The 21090-nt window shown below is 51.2% G+C and overlaps 1 protein-coding gene across 3 annotated transcripts in view; it reads right to left on the reverse strand.

The window, feature by feature from the left end:
* robo1 (roundabout, axon guidance receptor, homolog 1 (Drosophila)) overlaps positions 1-21090 on the reverse strand; it is a 178941-nt gene that overhangs the window by 15928 nt on the left and 141923 nt on the right. For all 3 annotated transcript variants that reach the window (XM_062472464.1, XM_062472465.1, XM_062472466.1), the window contains 13 exons: positions 20390-20528; positions 20145-20272; positions 14691-14815; positions 14015-14186; positions 12129-12334; positions 10584-10665; positions 10107-10275; positions 9732-9898; positions 9486-9607; positions 7229-7460; positions 6093-6214; positions 4045-4216; positions 2219-2410 (listed from right to left, as the gene is read on the reverse strand). In XM_062472464.1, coding sequence (XP_062328448.1) covers positions 2219-2410; positions 4045-4216; positions 6093-6214; positions 7229-7460; positions 9486-9607; positions 9732-9898; positions 10107-10275; positions 10584-10665; positions 12129-12334; positions 14015-14186; positions 14691-14815; positions 20145-20272; positions 20390-20528 — 2028 coding nt within the window. The remainder of the gene's footprint in view (positions 1-2218; positions 2411-4044; positions 4217-6092; positions 6215-7228; positions 7461-9485; positions 9608-9731; positions 9899-10106; positions 10276-10583; positions 10666-12128; positions 12335-14014; positions 14187-14690; positions 14816-20144; positions 20273-20389; positions 20529-21090) is intronic.

A 21090-nucleotide genomic window follows, 5' to 3' on the forward strand; every position in this document is an offset into this window, starting at 1 on the left:
GGAATGCTGCAAACGGGTTTGTAGCCGTGCAGCTCTGGGACGACATGCCACAGAGCCTCGGCTGTCTTCACTTGTTCATTTCATTCTGTTTATGTAAACAAAACCTTTCAAGTCTGTACCAAGAAATGTCCCCTTAAATGCCACTTATCTCACCGTGTTGGATCCCTTCCCTCCAGTCTCGACAGATTGGGGCATTTGGGTGTTTGTCATCCGTCTACCTCTCTACTTAGAATAAGAGGGAGACTGACACTTGGCATGCGAGGTGTTTGCTGAGAAACGCTAGCAAGATAAATAAATCGAATCACTCGAGTGACGCGAGGCTGTCACAGTCTCTCGTTCACTGGCTGGAGGATACTTTCAGTCACTCTGATATCACATGTCCCCACGCGCGCACGCACGTACATTCAAGCACACACACACGCACACACACACACACACGTCCTTGTGTTCTCCACAGCTCCGACTCAACCTACTTCACCCTGAGTGCAGATTGTTGCTTCATGTGGTTGCAATTATACTCTTCTGCACTTTTGAAAACATTCTTGGTTACCAGTTCCAACAAAGACCCTGGCCTCTGTGGTTTAGGAGCGCGGGGGTGGGGGGGGGGTGGGGGAGATGTAGACAGATCTGCCCACACAGGGCAGGTTGAGCTAACGCGAGGAAACACCAACGCTGTACACTGGGCCCGGATTGATGGAAAACAGGGCTACATAAACGGCCGCTGACCCCACTCTGGAGCGGAGCTGTAGGCAGCCGAGCTCCCACACACAGCAGGCTACTGTACTCATACATTTACATTTACATTTAGTCATTTAGCAGACGCTCTTATCCAGAGCGACTTACAGTAAGTACAGGGACATTCCCCCGAGGCAAGTAGGGTGAAGTGCCTTGCCCAAGGACACAACGTCAGTTGGCATGACCGGGAATCGAACTGGCAACCTTCGGATTACTAGCCCGACTCCCTCACCGCTCAGCCACCTGACTCACTCATACAAACCTCCGAGGTCTCCCTCTCAGGCCACAAGCTCAACACGTCCTACGGGAGCTAGAAGATCAGGATCACGTGGACGGGTTACCTACCACACGACCTGCGCAACTGCATGAGAGCACGCAACCTTGCCAGGCCCTCTCCATAGCAACCTACACACAAGAGAGCAGTCTCCAGTCGGCAGGGATCTTCTCTACGAGAAGACAACAGCCCTGTCCATCACAGAGCCCTAAGCTATGAGCCCTATGAAAGCAGGTCGAAACTAAGCTTCTAATACAGTGAGCAGGCTTCAATAACAGGAGGATTCTCTATATTTCACAAGACTTACAATATCCAGTATCAGGGGTGACAGGTGGATTGAGGCTGGGTGTTGTTCTGTTCTCCAGGTCTGCTAGTGGCTCAGCCCTGACCCCTGGCAGCCAGGAGAACCTGAGAACGACGGGGCGAAGAGGCAGCAGCTGTGCGCCCAGGGGGATACATTAAATAGTCCAGGGACTCTAAGCAAGTCTAATAAGTACCTTTATACTCTTGACTACTGTGGGCAGAGTTTGGGCACGCCAGGAACTTTGTCAGATCTCATAAGATCACCGCGAGTCATGCTGTGGACAGTATAAAGACAGAGTAAGCATTGTGCTTACACACACACACACACACACACACACACACACACACACACACACACACAGGTATAACAAACTGAAGTCTTTCTGATGAAATATGTCTCCATTAACCATAACAGCGCTTCAAGCATGTGAAGAGTCTGTTTATCATTTATAAACAAAGTTTTGAGGCCAGATGTCTTTCCACACTGTAATAAGTAACCACAACACACACTTCAAACAGACCACTAGTCACTCAGGCTGGGAGGAGGAGGGCGAGGGGAAGGGAGGAGGACAGGACGCCATCTTGCTGCGACTCCGAGGAGGAGGTTGAGCAGCAGCACTTCAAGGCAAACCTCCCCCGTCCTCCGACTGAGGAGGGATGATGAAACCCCATCCTTACACGTCGCAGATGAGAGCGGGGCCCACTAGCCTGGAGAGGTCCTCATGCAGGGAGAAGCTGGGATCCACCACATCCCCCTGCCTGGTGCCTACACACCCCCTCCTCACAGGGGGCTCACTGCATCTACACAAACATCCCAGATGCCTACCAGAACCGAGCCTGCCTGCCTGTCTACCGGCTCACAGGTTGGGGAGTAGCAGAGGTCGCTCTCCCGGGCAGCGTACTGACCCTTGCGTATGCCGGCGTAGCTGCTGTTCAGGCCGCTCCTCTTCTTGCGGTGGCGGTAGAGCCAGATGCTGAACACCATGAGTATGATCCAGCAGGCCGCCCCGATCCCGGCGATGAAGGCCGGCTGCTTGACCACGTCTGAGATCTTCTGGGACAGCGGGTTCTCCTGGTCGGTCATACGGCCCAGCGCATCTGCAGAGGGGAGGGAGGGAGGGAGGGAGGGGAGGGGGGAGGGAGGGAGGGAGGGGGGAGGAGGGGGGAGGGTGAGGGAGGGGGAGGGAGGGAGGGAGGGGGGGGGGAGGGAGGGAGGGAGGGGGGAGGGAGGGAGGGAGGGGGGGAGGGAGGGAGGGAGGGAGGGGGGGGGGATGGAGGAGCAAGAGATTAGACAGAAGATGAAAGGAAACATTTGGGGGCGTCAGAGGGCACGGAAGGAGAAGAAAGTCAGGTTATGAAAAGGAAAAGTTTAGAGATGAGAGAAAAAAAAGAAGAAGATTATTCATAACATCAAACTTCAAAACGAATGGAAAATTACGAAACCGGGGGGAAAAATATAGATTTTTAAGGCAGGAGGGTAGAGAGAGCAAGGAGAAGTCTGGAGAGGGCATAAATATGAACACTCTCTTTTCTTCTGACACACAAAAGCTTTCTTTCATCTCTGCAGGTGAGTATGAGGCAGGGCCGGGATACGGGCCTGTCTCTCTCTATTATTCACAAAGCTTTCACAGAAAATCCCAGTCAACAATGGCAGAGCAGACAAAAGAAGCACCAGACAGACCCTGGTGGCTACACAGGCTTGGTGAACCAGGAAACACCTTCATGAAACACTGCTGCGTCTCTCCCAGGAGAGACAAGATTAGCCCAGTACATGCAACAACAAAAACGCTGTCCATATTCATAGATCATGAGATCATACAGGAACAGAATAGCATCAGGATAATTAGCAGACCATAGCCCATCTGTGCGTAGTTCGGATGTCTCCAAGCTGTTAGTATTACTATCTTCTGTGAAAGGCACTGGAAACGAACCTCTCTGGTCGACTGATTTCTCTTTGTTGTTGCCCTGATTCAATTCTCTCTGTTTTCGCCTCTCTTGCATTGCACATGAAACAACTTAGTTGTGCTCCCCTGCTAGGAAGCATATTCACTCTCTCTCTCCCTCTCTCTCTATCTCTCTCTCTACTTGTTTCATGTCGCACCCTCTTTTATCTTTCGATATTTCTCTTAGCCAGGGGCAAACACAAAGCACCCGGGTTCTTTAAACTCTCTCTCTCTTCTCCAGTCTGGGAGTCTGTCACCCCGCCTCTGTCTTTCTGAGGACTTCATGCCTTTTTTTGATGAGAGGAGGAGATGAGTAAAGTGGGAGAGGAGAGTAGGAGAGGAGGTAAGTAGGAGAGGAGGAGAGGAAGAGAGGAGGAGAGTAGGTAGAAGGGGTGAGCGTGGCTAAGCAGGCCTCAGGGACTTTACAGGTATCTGTGCAGGGATGACGCACAGCAGCCCAGAGTGTGACAAATGCATTTGAGCACAGCCCTGGTCCCCTCGGCACATTGTTCCACCACTAGTCTTGGAACACAGCAACAAGCAGCACACAAACTCCTCCACTGAGAGAAATCGTATCAGTCACAGCTAATGCTCATCCTGACACACTTTGCCACACAGGTTAAACACATCAAGGCTGACAAAGTGTTCTCTCTCTCCCCCTTTCTCTCTCACTCTCTCTCACTCTCTCTCACTCTCTCTACCACATTCTATGGTTTCATGCGTTTTCATTTTCACCTCTACCTCTTTTTGTTCGGTAGAAGGAGGAGGTCAAAGGTCGTCTGTACTCACCTATCTGGAAGTAGGTGACCTCGCTCTTGACCCCCGGGCCGGCGGAGGTGCTGGCGGCTACCTCCACGCTGTAGCGCACCCCGGGGGCCAAGCCAGGGATCAGCGCGGAGAACGTAGAACCATCCACTGTACGGTTCACGTGGTAACGGCTCTCATTACCCAAACACCAGATCTGAGAGAGAGAGGGATAAAAGGAGAGACCGAGGCAGAAGGAAACACAGACAGGTAGAAAGACAGAAAAACCTGTTACGAAGGACATATGACAACCCCTGTGGTTGAGGTAACAACAAGATATATTGCCCCTTCAGTCAGTGGGTGATTCTGGTGTCTCATATCAGTCCAGAGTGTGTAAGTGATTATATCCCTGATGTGATACACGAATGGCGTGCTGGTTTACAGGCCGTCCTGGAAACAGAGCAGTCTGTATTAGCGGAGGTAGCCATAACATGTCCGAGAGTACCCTGATCCATGAAAACACAGCAGTAATCACACCCCCATAACCCAATTACAGCAGGAGCTGACGGCCGCCCTGCCTGGAAGCTAGCTCCCTCCGAGGCTAACTCAATCCTGGGTCACAAAGAGCACCATACATTCACCTCAGCATGGGTCTGGCTAACCCCAACTTCCTGAACCTGGGGCAGACTGCTTTCCTTAACCCCCCCTCCCCCACCCCCCCTTCAACCCCGCCCGCAAGTTAACAAGACTCACATGCTTTCCTGGATTTAGCAAAGCGTGTGCGTGGTATCGTGTGTGGTAGTGCAGAAAAGCCCCTCCGAGGTGTGTGTGTGTGTGTGGTGGGGACGGGAGCAGTGTGTGTGTGTGTGTGTGTGTGTGTGTGTGTGTGTGTGTGTGTGTGTGTGTGGTGGGGACGGGAGCAGTGTGTGTGTGTGTGTGTGGTGGGGACGGGAGCAGTGTGTGTGTGTGTGTGTGTGTGTGTGTGTGTGTGTGTGGTGGGGACCGGAGCAGTGCCACTAGGGAGCAGAAGCTATAATGAGTGAGGAAGCCTTCTGCTCTGGATTCAACAAGCGTGAAATGACTGTAAACTCTGTCGCACAAAACCTTTACCTGGGAAAATGAATAGTGGCTTCAGTTTTAAAGTGAGTGAGCACCTTCCAACAAGAGCCCACACTCAATGGGAAATAAACAAGTGTTGAGGCCATATGTCAAAGAGGGGGGGGGGGGGCTTTCCAATTAAAATGGTAGAACTCCGACAGCATAAGGTATGAGAGAGGAGCACAGCCTGAACACAGGCTACCCGAGCAGCATACTTATGAGGACAGAGAGAGGAGGACAGTGAGAAAGGTGCTAAAGGTTAACTGCTCTATTAGGCTGTGGGCCAGACAAAAGAGAAGACTGGACTAGCTAAAAGTGGATACAACTAACAGCCATTGAGAAATGCACTCTTCATGCTATTCTCTGTGTACAATAGGAGCTGTCCTAAGTCTGCACCTCTAGGGAATGTATTGTCTGTTTTTAGACAACAACCATGGGAAGGTAATTTTGGATTTATCAGTGATTTAAAGTGGAACTACATACAAGTGTTCAAACAGTCAGGAGTCAAGACCACCACAACACATTTTACATATGTATGAATATGATTTAGACATTCACAAACTGATGCAGAGATCCAGCAATCAGTGAACAATCAGATAATCAGTATTGCTGCTTCTCAACAGCGCTAACTGATGAGAGCTGTGATAACAACGTCCACCAGATGGCACTGTTTTACAGCGATTTTCCTCCCGGACCCCACGCCGAGCCTATTGTCTCTCTCCCCTCTGCGCTCAGCGGGCACAAGGCTACAGTAGACGCTGACCTGGGGAGATACCATAGACCGGGCCATGTCCCAGTGTGTACCAAATCCAAAATGTCCCTGTACTTACTGTAAGTCGCTCTGGATAAGAGCGTCTGCTAAATGACTAAATGTACCATCTCAGAGTCTGCACATACAGGCTCTGTATCTCTGTGGGTGTGGGTCTGCTCTCTCTCTGCTGAGTCTCTCCCTACATGACGTCTCCAGAGTTCCGGTCTCTACGGGAGGCTCTCACCTTGTACTCCTGGACCACCCCATTCTGATCCTCCTCTGGAGGCGGTTGCCAGGAGACCACGATGGCGGTCCCATTGTCTCCGCTCTCCGTCACGGTAACCCCACGAGGTGCGGCGCTAGGGGCTGGGGGACAGACACACACACACACAAAAACATGCTCATACACACAATTCCAATAGCAACAATCTACATATCCGATTACATCACTTTTCAACTGCTCTCATGTGAAACTGCAGCAAGGTTGGAATCAGACAGACTGTACTGTCTGGGTAAAGATGACTCATCGTTCTTGGTTCAATTCAAAGGCTGCAAATGAAAGAAAATGACTGTTTACTCAAACTGAGAGGAATTATGATTGGAGTGTTTACACCCTTTGAGTTTCGTGATGATGTGACCCCGATGACTGTAATTAAAGAGAATTAATTATGAACACAACACAACATTCTTAATTGCAGTCTGATTGATTGTAATGAAAGCAGGCAGATTTCTGCTCACGGGAGTGGTAGCTTCATGTTTGAACTTTAAAAACAATTAGCAACTGAATTATCTACAGAAGCCTGAAATGGAAATACAACCCCATAGACAAACTCTCTTCCACTTGCACAAACACACACACACTTTGTTCAACCCCATAGACAAACTCTCTTCCACTTGCACAAACACACACACACTTTGTTCAACCTCCAAAGTTTCCGCATTACTCTCTAGAAAGCCTGTGAAAACTGGGTTTACAACCTAACCCTGTTAGATGTCCTCTGTCACACACAACCACACCCTCCCGACAATCATCACAGCACTTATGTGTGTTGTGTTTGGGTTTGTCATCCTCTGGGTGGGTTGTACAGGACTATTTCAAACAGTCGAGCATCCACCCTTGCACGCAAAAACACACCACATCCGAACATAGCGCGATCCTTCTCCCTGAGCCTGCCGCGACCAGCTGCTGTGTGTCCTCACGCATGCATGCTGTGTACACACGCACACACACACACACACACGCACACACACACACACACACACACACACACACACACACACACACACACACACAGACACACAGACAGACACACTGTCGAGGAATAATAAGGCGAACCAGGGAAGAAGATTGACATCAAACAACACACACTATCCACCCACCTTCCTCCAGAGTCTTGGCCACTTTGACGTCGCTGTCTGTGCCCTGGAATTCGTTGAAGAAGGGGCGCACTTTGAACTCGTAGGTGACGCCCTTCCTCAGCTGGGGCACCGCAGCGCTGTCCTCCCCAGGCGTCTGCACATCCAACACGGCCCAGTCGCTCCTCTGCTGCCCCTCTGGAGACGGCCGGTACATCACCTTGAAGCCCTGGATGTAAGGGGACTGCTGCTCAACCTAGTGGCCAGAGAGAGCACTGCGGTCAGCCTCCAGAGACGGAGACAGTGGGACGACTTGCGGCCTTCTAAATCTCCCCTCAGTTTATACCAGTGGAAAACCTCCCGTCCGTACACTGGGAGACACGGACACAGATGGGCCAGTGTCTAATGAGGTGCTGACTCATCCATCTACGTGTCTGTCCTTCTATCCCTATTCCTCTTCTCCACCAGCCAGTGGAGACACTCTGGGGCTGCAGCGATCTGTGACAGACCGCAGGATGAGGTCATCAGCTGGAGGGTTCTGGGAGTCTGCTGCTGGTTAGAGAAGGCCGTGGGACAACTCCCCCTCCCCTCCCCTCACTCCCTCCCTCACCACACTCTCCCCAACCCTCCTCACCCCATCCTCACCCTTAAACACAGAGAGAATCGAGATGGAACCTTTCGAAGCACGGATCCCTCTGAACCATCAACCCAAAAGGTCCCGGCGCGTTCTATCTCGCACAGTGCAGGGCTATCGCTAACAATCCCAGAGGAAGGCAGCGCAGGCTTGTAAAGGGTTTTAATGATTTTCTTCATCCTCACTCAATAAAGTCTGTAGTCAGCTCAGGTGGCCTTCATTAGGCTGAGCGGTGCGAGCGTTTTAACAGAACACAACAGAGCCAAGGTTCTGGCATGGAGAAGACTGTACCTCACTAACACAGGAGAGACCGTGTGCAGACACACCCATCGGCTCTCCGTCACCACTTGTAAAAGGAGGTTTCTGCTCGCTCTTCAACGGAACATTCCAGTGGGACCTGGCCACTGAGCAGTCGTGCTCCGTCCTGGCAGAGCCGTGTCAGTCTTGCTGTCTCAGTCAGCTCAGACCCGAGCACAGAGTGGTCCTCCAACATCACACTTTCCTTCCCATGATGCTCTGTGGTTAAGAAGTGTAAACAGAGCGTAATATCCACCTCCATCAGCTAATTTAACCTCTATCATCTCTCGATTCCCCGTAGCACTACTCCATCTCTTTCTCCTCCCTGCTCTCCTCCTCCTCCTCCTCTCCCTTCTTCCTCCGCCTCCCCTCTTCCTCCTCTCCCCCTGCCCCCACCTCCTCTACGATCATCCTTCTCCTCTTCCTCCTCCCCCTCTCCTCCCCACATCTGCGAATAATTTTACCTTGAGAGCCCCACTTGGCTGCCTCTTCCTCCTCACTTGTATTATTTTAACAGCAGTCAAGTGTTTTCACTCAGGGAGGGCACCGACTGGCTGTGTTTCTGTCCACTGCTGCTGGGTGTCGTATGGCGGCAGCCAGAACTGGGCCCGAGGACTGCAGTGGTGGGTAGCGATGTAGCTAGCTGACCACTGAGGGCCGGGGCCTGTGTTGGCTCTGTTGTGGCCAGCTGGCCTGATGATCCACGCCAGATGGACACTTAGAGAACTTTGACATCATTCCAGACTGCTGCTTCCCCTCTGTCTGCGAGTCTGTCACTCTCTTCATCTCTCTCTTCATCTCTCTCCTCATCTCTCTCCTCATCTCTCTCCTCATCTCTCTCCTCATCTCTCTCCTCATCTCTCTCTCTCTCTCTCTCTCTCTCTCTCTCTCTCTCTCTCTCTCTCTCTCTCTCTCTCTCTCTCTCTCTCTCTCTCTCTCTCTCTCTCTCTCTCTCTCTCTCTCTCTCTCTCTCTCTCTCTCTCTCTCTCTCTCTCTCTCTCTCTCTCTCTCTCTCTCTCTCTCTCAGTCTCTCCATCCACGCTGTCTGTCTGTCCTCTGTAGGACGTTAGCACATTAGTGCAGCAGAGTGGTCAAACAAATGGACCGTGGCTGGCTAGGTGCTGCAGGGCTGGCCACATTCCCTCTCCCCATGGAGGTACCAGCTATACAAACTATGCATCGGTGATTATCTACCGTGTACTGTGGACTGCCACTGCTAAACATCCTGAACACGGTCCCAGACGTGTACTCCTGGGTCATTTCATAGGTCATTTATTAGTGGTTATATGGTGGCCCTGTTGCCGGGCAGAGTAAGGAGGATTGGGGGGGGGGGGGGGGGGGGGTACTGACCGTCCACTGCACCCTGATGGAGGAGGAGGACAGGATGGTGGGGTTGTGAAGGTGGAGCACCACCTCACCCAGCTCCCTCTGGATCTGACGGTGGTCCACGCCCTGGCTGGTGGGGGGGATATCTACATAGACACACACACACACACACACACAAACCATTACACATGAACACTTATGACGACAGGAGAAGTCCATCCTGGCCTAAGCAGCAGGCCAAGGCTCTCGGTAGTAGACACGAGACTGCACCTTGTGTTTTGATGGTGTCGGTGATGGGGCTGGGCTCACTGAGGCCGTATGCGTTGGCTGCCCTGACCAGGAAGAGGTAGACGGCGCTGGGCTTCAAGCCCTTCAGGACGTAGGACTCGGTCTTCACGTGGTCGGCCAGGGTCTGCCAGCTGCTACCTGACGCATGGCTAGGGAGGAGAGACAGCAGGGTAGGTTAGCCCCGGCATAGCCCCTTCTGGGGAGAAGGGACGGCATGGTTATGGGTCCAGGTTTCACAGAGAGGAGGAGAGAGGAGGAGAGAACAGAGCCATGAAGAAAGGAGGAGAGAGGAGGAGAGGACAGACATTTTGTCCCACTGGGTTGAGGTATTCCCTCGTCCGGACTCCCTGGTCTCACCTGAAGGCCTCGATGATGTAGGAGGTGGGCGTGGCCCCGGTGTTGAGGTTAGGCTTCCAGGACAGGGTGACGGAGGTGCGGGTGACATCGGTGACCTCGGGCCTGGAGGGGGCGCTGGGGATGAGGTTGGGGTCGGTGGGTCTAGCTGGCTGGACTGGAACGCCAAACTCTGAACATGAGGACGGAGAGAGAGGAGAGGCGTGAGGCGAAGGGACTTTTTTATGAAAGTATGACTTTATCAGCAAAGCCAGGCATGCATGGTTTCCGCCTCTACTTGCACACGCGGTTTCTCTCTCCCACATACACTCACACGCGCACACACGCTCGCTCTCCGCCGCACAAACAAACGGCAGCACACATTCCCCCTTGGGTAAAGGTAAGATTGTGACCAGCCACCTTAAAAAGCAATTACAGAGCGAACAGTACTTCAATTTCAATCTTATTTCCGTCTGCCTCAGATAAGTCCCAGGAGCTTACCTTGCACCTCCAGGTAGGCCTTCCAGGAGGCCTCCCCACTGGGGGTGGAGGCGATGCAGGTGTACACGCCCGTGTCCCCAAGCTGAGGCAGGGGAGAGACAAGGGGTGAAGAAGGGAACAGGGTTACTGGATTACTCGTCTGTAGGATGTGAGGAAGGTCTGCCGTCAGAAAACATATTGAAGCTCCTTTCAAACTCAAGATTTTGAAGCTTTCCCATACTCTCATATCTAGTTTACCCCTCCCCCCCCCCCCCTCTCTCTCTCTGCCCCCCTCCGTCAGTGCTCATTGTCATGCTGGTGAGGCCTACAGCAGCCAGCTATCTTCTCCTGGTAATCCCTCCATCACGCTTCACTCTGCACACTAGGAACCACCAGCTGGGGGGCCAAGTGGGACAGTTCTACCAGTCAAATGGAATAGAGTTGGAGACTAATGAGAGACCTTTCCCTGTTCTCCTCCATACCCTCCTGAGAAGGGGAAGAGAAGGCTTTGCAAAACAGATGTGGGGACAATCTGGAGACGGTGAGTGTGTAGTTGTGTGTGTTCGCATGTGAGACCGTGTGTGCGCATGCATGCGCCTGTGTGTGTTCAACCAACCGCCCTCAAGGTAGGGTGTGACAAGTTTCAAACTGACAGCTAAGACAGCCAGCCAGTCAGAAAATATATGAAAACGTAATAATGATAACAATATTAAAAGTTACTTTAATGAGAAAAGGACCCCTCGTGTCAAAATAATCTTCATTAAAACCCTAGCAGACAGCGATGACAAGCACATCAATGTGGAGGGAACTGAGGACGCGAGGCCCAAACACATCCCTGCGTCTGCCTGCTCTCGCTGTGTGGCCGTCCAATCGCATCGTAGCCTTGTCACCGCGCCGCATGCCTACCAACGGGTTTGACGTGAACTGTGACCCTCCTCTATGCCTCAATCAGGAGGAAGCCCCCCCACCCCCCCCCACCCCCCCGTCTCTCGCAGTGTGTTCATCCTCGCCCCGTCACAGTGTCTGCCCCGCGTTGAGTGACACTTAGCCGAGTGTGGCTGACTTCACAGCCTCCACTTCAAACGGCAGACAGCTGAGTGGCAGGTCTGTGAGGGCTGGGCCCGGCCCGGCCCAGAACATGCTTTATTTACCAGAGCAGTGGGAGACTGCCTGGCTGCCTCGGAGAGAGAGAGGGGATCTGGACAGCTTTGAAGTTGACCTGGATGATGAGTTACTAAAGCTGGGCTAACAGAGGCCCTTGATTGAAAACGTAAATATATAAAGACGTCAATTTGCAAAGGCTTTAAAGGCCCACACACACTAACACTACAAAGTGAATTCATTTGCTCTGCAGTGCTATTTCCCTATAAGCATTTGCTTCTAGTTCTGACACATGGAAATAAACACAGTTTAAACATGGATACTGGAAAAAATTAAAACGAGGAAAATACGATCACTCCACATGCCAGCTCAAGTTAATTCTTCTTCTTTCTTACCTTTGTAAAAAGAACACTACATCCTATGAAGGGGCTGGCCTGTGTGTGTGTGTGTGTGTGTGCTTTGTACCTTGGCATAGCGGATCTGCAGCGCCCCAGTGTCCAGCTGTTTGACCCTGGAGTCGTGGGTGGAGACCAGCACGCCGTCCTTCCTCCACAGGATGGTGGGGGCGGGGCTTCCCGAGGCCACACAGCTCAGCACCACCGTTCCGTCCACAGACACCGTCTGATTGGTTGGACCCTGGCGTACCACAGGCGGTGGGCGGTCCGACACAACTGCGAAGAGAAGAGAGTTCACAACTCTGAGGAGAGGGTAGAACGTTTACTTTACTGAGTACCAGAAGGAGCCTGGGAGAACGAGGTGTGGAGAAGGAATAAAACCAGGAGAGACGAGCGGAGTGGGAAAGCGGAGGGTGTTAAAGGTGTAACCGTGGGGAGAAGCTGACAACAGAACATAGCTGTGCTCGTATCTGATGAATGTGAGGCGAGGGGAGAAACAGAATGAAATCCAATTTCCACAACTGGGAGCAATTTTATAATCACTCCCCAGCAGGAGTTGACCTCTGCCAAACAAACGTGGTGTAATTAAAATGATCCTCTAGCTCTAGTCTTCTGGCCAGACCGAAATGAACACCCCTCCCCCCTCCTCCCCCCACCATCAAACATAAAAAAGGTGTGGGGGGGGGTGAGGGGGTGCATAGCCATAATAGCAATGTTATTCAAATGGAGATGTTACAATATCCACCCTCCCCCCCCGCAAAAAAAAAAATCCTGAATCCTGAAACACATTTCATTAAACACTCAATCACCTTTTCACTCTCCTTTATGGCTACAGAGAATCCAGGCGACCACAGATGACCTAGCATTGCGTTTATCACTGCTATTAATACCAATATTGATAACCAATGCGGCCTGCTTGAGGGATTTACTGGCGTGTTAGAACTCAACGAGACGAAATAAGATGAATGGGGCCAAACTAGTGCATTGTATGGAACAACAGAGAGTGCATCACCCAGAGATACACAGATGTGTGGTATTACCCACAGAAGACTGCATCTCTGCTTCGGTGGTGGTGTAATTACTAAAACATCGCCATGGTGACCTGTAATTACCAGATCTGCCTGCGGGGGCCTGTGAGCAGCCTGCTCTCTTTAATAACTGTTATTATTATCTCCTCCTGCATGGCTGCCTGGCTGGCAGAAACACAGAGAGAAGGAGGGGGGGAAAGAGAGAGAGAACCAGAGAGAGAAAGAAAGAAAAGAGAGAGAGAGAGAGAGCAGGCCCAACCACAGAGCGAGTGGGAGGAGCTGAACAGAAGGAGAGATATTTGGTGAAAGAGGACTGGATCTAAGTGAGACAAAATAATGGTCGCCGGCGTCTCTATGGAAACAGTTGGCATGAGGCCCGGGTGAGCTGTGTTAACGGTAGGACTAATGAGAGGGTCCCGACCACACCACACCACACCACACCACACCACAAAGACTTCAGGAACAGGCCAGACCAGCCGAGTGGTATGTTTATGGCGACTACTGATGAAGACAGTAGACGGCAGAGAGGCTGAATGGCCCTCCAGATCGAGGCCAGGGAGGCAGGCCCAGAGGCTGGTTTAGAGGCTTCAGACCCAGATCTAGAGACTGGCATAGAGGCCCCAAACCCACAGGCTGGTTCAGAGGCTTCAGACCCAGATCTGGAGGCTGGCATAGAGGCTCAAGACCCAGGGAGGCTCCAGACAGTCTGCCTTTGGCGGGAGCACACAGAGCAGGCCAAACTAACCGAGCCCAGAACAGTCGACACCAAACCCCACAGACCACAGAACACACATTATAACTTTAAACAGTCTACAGCTCACTACCACAGCATATGGTTTATTTAGCCAAGAAAAAACGACAGAGTTCGATTCCCGCCCCCTGAGGCATCACCGTGCCCCTGTGATTGTCTGTGTGGGCTGCCACTCACCATCTGTGACCTCCAATAGGGCCTTGGTAATGACACTGCCAGCGATGTTGATGGCCTGACAGCTGTAGTAGCCCACGTCTGAGCGCTCGGCGTCTGTGATGGTCAGATCTCCAGTTTGGGACACGGAGACTCGGCTGGAGGGTTGCGGGGGCTGGTAGGAGAACAGCAGGTTCTGGAGGAGCAGAGGACAGAGCCGTGAGGAGGGGAGGAGAGGAGGAGAGAGGAGGAGAGGACAGAGCCATGAGGAGAGGAGAGAGGAGGAAAGAGGACGAGAGAGGAGGGAGAGGACAGAGCCGTGAGGAGAGGAGGAGAGAGGAGAGAGGAGGAGAGGACAGAGCCGTGAGGAGAGGAGGAGAGAGGAGGAGAGAGGAGGAGAGGACAGAGCCGTGAGGAGAGGAGGAGAGAGAAGGAGAGAGAAGGAGAGAGGAGGAGAGAGGAGGAGAGAGGAGGAGAGAGGAGGGAGAGGACAGAGACGTGAGGAGAGGAGGAGAGAGGAGGAGAGGACAGTCGACAGGCAGGATTAGAGGAGAGAGGTAGGCAGGTACTGGTACGGTCATGGACACAAGTTGAGCGAAAAATATGAAGAAGACCACCTCAGGATTGCATATTTATGGCACCCGCTGTGTTGCAGATGTGACAGTCTGGAAGGAAGCAGGGTCTCCGTGCTCACACTCACCTGGCTGCCCTCCCTCTGCCAGAAGATGGCAGGCTGGGGGTTCCCCGTGGCCTCACACTGGAAGGTGACGGTCCTGCCCACCCCCACCACCTGGTTCCTGGGTCGCACAACGAAGGCAGGGGGCACTGGAGGACAAGGGGCAGGACGGCGGTTACAACGCTGACACAGGCACAACTTCCCATCATCATATCATTGATCTCCCATGGTGACAATTTAGAGCCTGCTCTGATTAGGCGAATGTAAAACAACGGAATCTGAATGTGACAGCTATGAGGGGTTCCATATTCAAATGATCTTCTGCTCAGGATTCAAGCTGTGTCTCTGCTGACTCTGGAAGTTGCTGATGCGGTGGACAGGAGATTAAACAGCCAGTCAACAGGATCCATAATGCAGGTGTGGGTGTATATATCCCACCAGATATGTAATGACTAGAGAAAACAAGGGCTGACCCCACCTCTCTTCATTTACATGGACAAGGGCATGGACCAATAACATTTACATGGAAATTGGGGATAAATTATAGCCATCTGTCCTGGCTGACAGTCTGGTGTGGGGTGGGACTGGGCCAGGGAGGCGGGGGCCATGCATCTTAATGACAAACTCCATCTCAGCTCTAATGCAGTGTCCCAGCCCAATGTCACCCTCTCAGCTGGGCTGGGACAGGGTCTGGCTCGGCTAACAGGTGTGGCTGGAAGGACCTGTAGGCAGGCCAGGTACACCGTCAACACAGAGGACAGCAACCACAGCAACCACAGTCTCCCTATACCCCTCCACCTCCACCCCCCAGTGTCTCAACATGGCCCCTCAGAAACACATACAGAAAAGCAATCTGCAACCTGTCAGTCCACATACAGACAGAACGTGTCCACGGATAAGATCAGATATTTGTTGCTGCAGAACACAACGGAGGAAGGGGGGGGGGGGGGGGGGGGATTATAGAATTGGTCTGATTTTACCTTGAATGCTCAGGCACACTGTTTACCCCTTAATGTCCTGTAGCCACTGCTGCCGTGACAACAGAAACATGAGTGCTGGTTGGTGGGTGGAGAGGTGATGGGAGGAGGATGAAGGGGGGGTGGTGACAGCTTCCTGTCTCTGTCAAGGCGGTGAATAGGTGACGGGTGACATTTCAACTTACCAGACACGACTGAAAAGAAACAAAAAACACACAAAAGGCAGTCGAATGAATAAATAAATAAATAAATAATTGATAAACCACACCATGACAAATAAGCAAACAGACAGAGGAGAGATAAGGAAGGCAATGTGTTGTTTATGGGTAAAAATAATAATGTTAATGTAGAATATAGAATGAACAGCCTCAGTCTAGGCCTGAGGGACTCTCTCTTAACATCTCCAAACACCTGTCCAAAAGACGCCACGCTACAAAGGTACATCTCACAGGTCGTCCTACATACACATTCTCAGGGATGTATTCAGAGACTCAAAACAGGCTGCATAATCATCTTCATCAAAGCTCACATTGAAAACGCAACACACCTTAAAAAAAAACAAAAAAAAAAATAATCTGTTGCGATCATGATGTTCATTGAAAGAAGACATATGAGAGGAATACTCTATCAGAAAACATTTCTGCCTGGTTGAGCAGGTGTTACTAGACACAGAGGAGAGAGATAGACGATCTCTGTAATGGCTCTTGGAATACCCTGAGGAGCAGCACCTTCTCGGTCCCCCCCCCCCCCCCACCCTCCGCAGCCTCGCATGTGTACGACGGGTCATAAAAACACAAGGTGAATGTTAACTGTCACTCTCTGGCAGTAAATCTCCACCAGCCAATCGCTCCCCTTATCTAATCTGCCTGCCTCGACGGCTCCCACGGAAACATAAACGCTGTCAGTCAGAGTAATGACCCCGCCCCCCCCCCAACCACCCTAACACCCTGCCCCCACCACCTATCCTACGGCGTTAAAATGCAGATAAGGCTCACTTCAAAGGCCCCAGTGGAAGAATCAGTCTGTGTCCAACCAACAGTAGAGACCACTGATCCTTAACGCACACACACACACACACACACACACACACACACACACACACACACACACACACACACACACACACACACCCTCTACACACACATGCATTCATGTGTGTCTAAGTCTTTAATTAGGTAACTCTACCTCTCCCACGCTGCGGTGAACACTGTGGAGGATGCAGACGGCGAGGTGAGTCTATGACCAGCCCGGGTCACCTCGCCGTGGGGCTTGTGATAGCAGTCCTGGGGGGGTGGGGTGTCTGGGGTCTGATCAGAGAGAGACAGCGCCACCCACAGCTGAATGTAGCCTCCAGCCCACCAGGGGCAGGCTCTGTGCCAGGACCACCACAGGGTTCATTGACAGGGATTTAAGCAGGACTGCGGGTCGCACGGCCACATATCTGCCCTGCCGTCTACATGCTGGGGCTTTAGAGCAATTACTGTGAGCTCCCGTTGGGAGTGTGTGTTGTGGTGTGTGTGTGTGACTACCTGCTCAAACATAAGATACACTATCGTGGCGCTGTACTGACAGAGCTGTACTGTAGAGCTGTCTAATGGTTTTGAAGTCTCAAATCATACCTGCTCATCAGCACAAAAGAATAGTGATTATCTTAATAAGGTATGGGCCTGAGTGAAGGCCTGTTATAAGAGAGTATAAACAACATTTCTATCACTAGTTCCCTGTTCTGGCTCCAGACTCTCTTCCTCCAGCACCTTACTTACTCGCACTATTCGTTTTTCTGCTTTGGGGACAAGTTTCCATTTAAGTCATTTCCATAAATAAATCATCAGTAATGGCAAAATTACTAACTGGGAGAAAAAACTAAGGTTTCCCAAAGGATCTTTCTAATAAGTTTGAAATAATATATTCGAACACAGACAAAGATATGATGAATATTCTTGGGTGTGGTTTACTTAACAAAACATGCATAACAATCCTTAACCAACCATAATGTCTTAATCCGAAATATATCTCGACATAATGTTCTCATCTGGCTTTGATGAATGTTTTCTACAATTAAATCATAAATCTACCCTTGACCTGGCAAGTTATAGGCGTCTTACGTCAATAATGAAACATTTGACTTGACGTGTTTATAAGTGCAGAGGAGGTGTCGGGGACAGCCAAACACGTGTGTAAAACAATAATTCACTGATTAAGTTAGTAACGAGAGAGAAAGAAAAACAGCTTTGGGCGCCATGGCACAATGTGGACATTGTTCACTGAAGACTAGGCATGGGAGGTGTAGGAACAGTGTCTGTCTATGCAGAACCCAACACCCCCAATAAACTAACCCTTTCACGTCTTTGAAATAAGGGACAACTGTTGCAGGAGTATACTAGAGCACAACGAGAAGAATTCCGATTCTGTGAAGCCATGAAATACATAAATTGCATAACTATCCCTGTGGGAACTGAACTGTGTGCTAATACACTGTGTGCTAAGACACAGTTCCTATGACCAGAAACTCATCACGTCAGAGGTTTTGGCAGAACACGGGCTTCAAGAAGTATTTACATTCAGTCCACTCAGGCCTTGAACACAGGGACATGTGATCTAGCTCTGTAAAACTCAGTGTAAAACTCTCAGAAACCGTGAGTACCACGGCAATTACATCAGACATTCAGCCGCTGCATAAGCAATATTGCCCAACCCCATCCTGCCTGTAGCCAGGGCTGAGGAAGGAGAGGAACCATGTTACGTCTGATTGAATCTCTCCTCAGCTCCTGTCTCCCTGCTGTGGTCTGACAGCTGGGAGAACTCCCCATGTGATGACACCATTGACGGATCAGTCGTTTCATGCGCCAGCCATCAAATAAAGGACAAACACGACTTTATCTGATTGTCTCTCTCCTCTTTTTCTCTCTTTTCCCCTCCCTTTATCTGTGCCTCTCTCTCTCTCTCTCTCTCTCTCTCTCTCTCTCTCTCTCTCTCTCTCTCTCTCTCTCTCTCTCTCTCTGTGTATCTTATCTCTCAATCTCCATTCTGTCTTTCTATTCCTTTCTTAAGATTTTGTTTGAGGTCTTCTTTCCTGTCTCCACTCCTACTCAGGCCTGTGCATTCACAGCTCCTCTCCTGTCATTGTCCTGCAGCTAGAATTAGAGCTGTGTCATTTCCTGGTGCGGGACTGTGGCTTGCTTGTCTTTAATTAGTCACTCTCCACAGTGTCTGGGCTCTCTCTGGCCTCCCCCTGGCCTCTTCATAACCCACTGCCTGGCGTTCTACTCTCCCTGGCCTCACCCTAGCCCTCTCCCTGGCCTCACCCTAGCCCTCTCCCTGGCCTCACCCTAGCCCTCCTGCAATCTTGAAGGAAGCTTTCTAGAGACAGTCACCTCTATGAACTCATTGTAAATCATGGGAGAAACTTATTGAACCAACATGTCAATGCTGTTCCCTTCGATTAACCAGGCTCTCTTCAGAGTGGCAGGGAGAGAGAGACAGGTGGATGCATAGATGAGGTTATTGACTGCTGGGTCCAATCATAATCCTCAAAGCCAACCAGAAATCACTAGCTGCTTGAAGACATAATAAGTCCACAGGCAGCAGTGTGCAGATGAGCAGTCTGGGTAAGGACCATGGGCCACTGGAGGGGTGAGGCTGGAAATTGAAATGTCCCGTTTCTTTACGGCTCCCCCAGACTGCTGGGAGCAGTCCTTACACTACCGACCTCACCACAGACAGCCCTACCCACTCCTCCCCCTCTACCCCACCTCCCCCAGACCCAATTCCCATCCCGTTCTGCTCCAGTGGCCTGCCACCCCCACCCCTCTTCACCCTTGTGCATTGAAACCCCCTGCCCCCCCCCCCTCCCACACACACATCTCTGGAGCATGGAGACCCCCCCCCATCCCATTAGCTGGGTGTTAAATGGCCCCTGTGTTCCCTGGCTCTCAGGAGGGTCCCGACCCCCAGTCCTGCTGAATGACTGCTTTCTAGATGTTTACGCTCTGCGAATGCCTGTGTTAATAGGATGTTGACTGGAGGAGAACCGGGGGAGATAATCTCCATAGACGCGATACACAGACTAGTACCTAGTACATGATCCACAGCTTAGTACCTAGTACATGAGCCACAGCCTAGTACATGATAAACAGCCTTTTTCATCAAGTCTCTGGAGACACTGCACACACAACTACTGAAATCGATCATACGTCATTGAGCCCCCTGGTGTGAAATGTTACAGATTCCATGGATTTTTCTTCTTTTATTAGAAATCAATTGGTTAATTGAGAGAAAATTGTTTAATTTGATGCGCCTATGAGCGTGTAAAAATGGGATTGCAGTGGGTTTTGCACTCTAGAACACCAGACCTGCTGAAACATAATGGTTCAAAATCAATATAATTCACATTACAGGAATGGGCAGAGAGAGAGAAAAGGCAGTTTTTCGGCCATTTCCCCCACTAACAGCTCCCAGCTGCATGAGTATGTCTATACATGACCCATCTGGCGGGTCTTACCGTGGACGGTGAGGGTGGCGGAGGCCTCTGCCTTGCCCACCATGTTCTCCGCCACGCAGGTGTAGGAGCCCACGTCAGCCGAGACCAGGCGACGGATCTTCAGGGTGTGGTCCTCGCGGATCTCGTATCTGAATCCAGATGCGTTCAAGTCAACACAGGTCACACCAACACACACCCGACCGCACGCGCGCACACACTCTGAAGTCAAATCCAGGTTGTTATGAGAGCCAGGCGATGAGTCACACCTTCCTTTGGGCAGGTCTCCGTCCTCCTTCCTCCAGCGCACCGTGGGAACTGGGTCACCCCGGGCCTCACACCTGAACTCCACACTCTGGTCCACCAGAACCACTTGGCTGCCTGGTCGACGGACGAAGCTGGGACGCTCTGTCACACACACACACGCGCAAGCACACATACACACATACACACAAACACACACTCTTAAAGTTAACGTTCTGCAGTGTCCCTGTAGTTACAGTACATTATACGACGTTGTGCTTGAGCGAGTGTTCGACCTGACTATGACCACTGCTCATGCCTGCAGGCCAGAGAGACCATGCTAACATTATGAGTATGTTAAAGCCATCCCAACTCCTTTTTATAGCTCCGGGTCTGTATTATCCAGCAGTCCTATAAAAGCCTGCAATGAGGCTCCATTCCCTCGCCTTGCCATCGGAATAAGCCCATGAAATGAAAGGAGATAGCCATCGAGCTAACCTCGTTCTCTCCGACCCAGCTCCCGCTCTCTCTCCAAGCCTACAATCCCCTAAGCAGAAACACAACAGAACACGGGCGCTCCACAGGGAACACTTAGCAGATTTCCTAATACCTTTAATCTCTCTCTCTTTCCCTGTTTGTTTGCTGATATGTCCCCGGGCTCAGAAACTCACAGCTTTGTGGTTTGACCTCCCTCACAGCAGTACTCCGGCCATGCTCTGTAGGAACA

Source organism: Osmerus eperlanus, chromosome 11 (genome assembly GCF_963692335.1).
Source record: "Osmerus eperlanus chromosome 11, fOsmEpe2.1, whole genome shotgun sequence".
NCBI lineage: Eukaryota > Metazoa > Chordata > Actinopteri > Osmeriformes > Osmeridae > Osmerus > Osmerus eperlanus.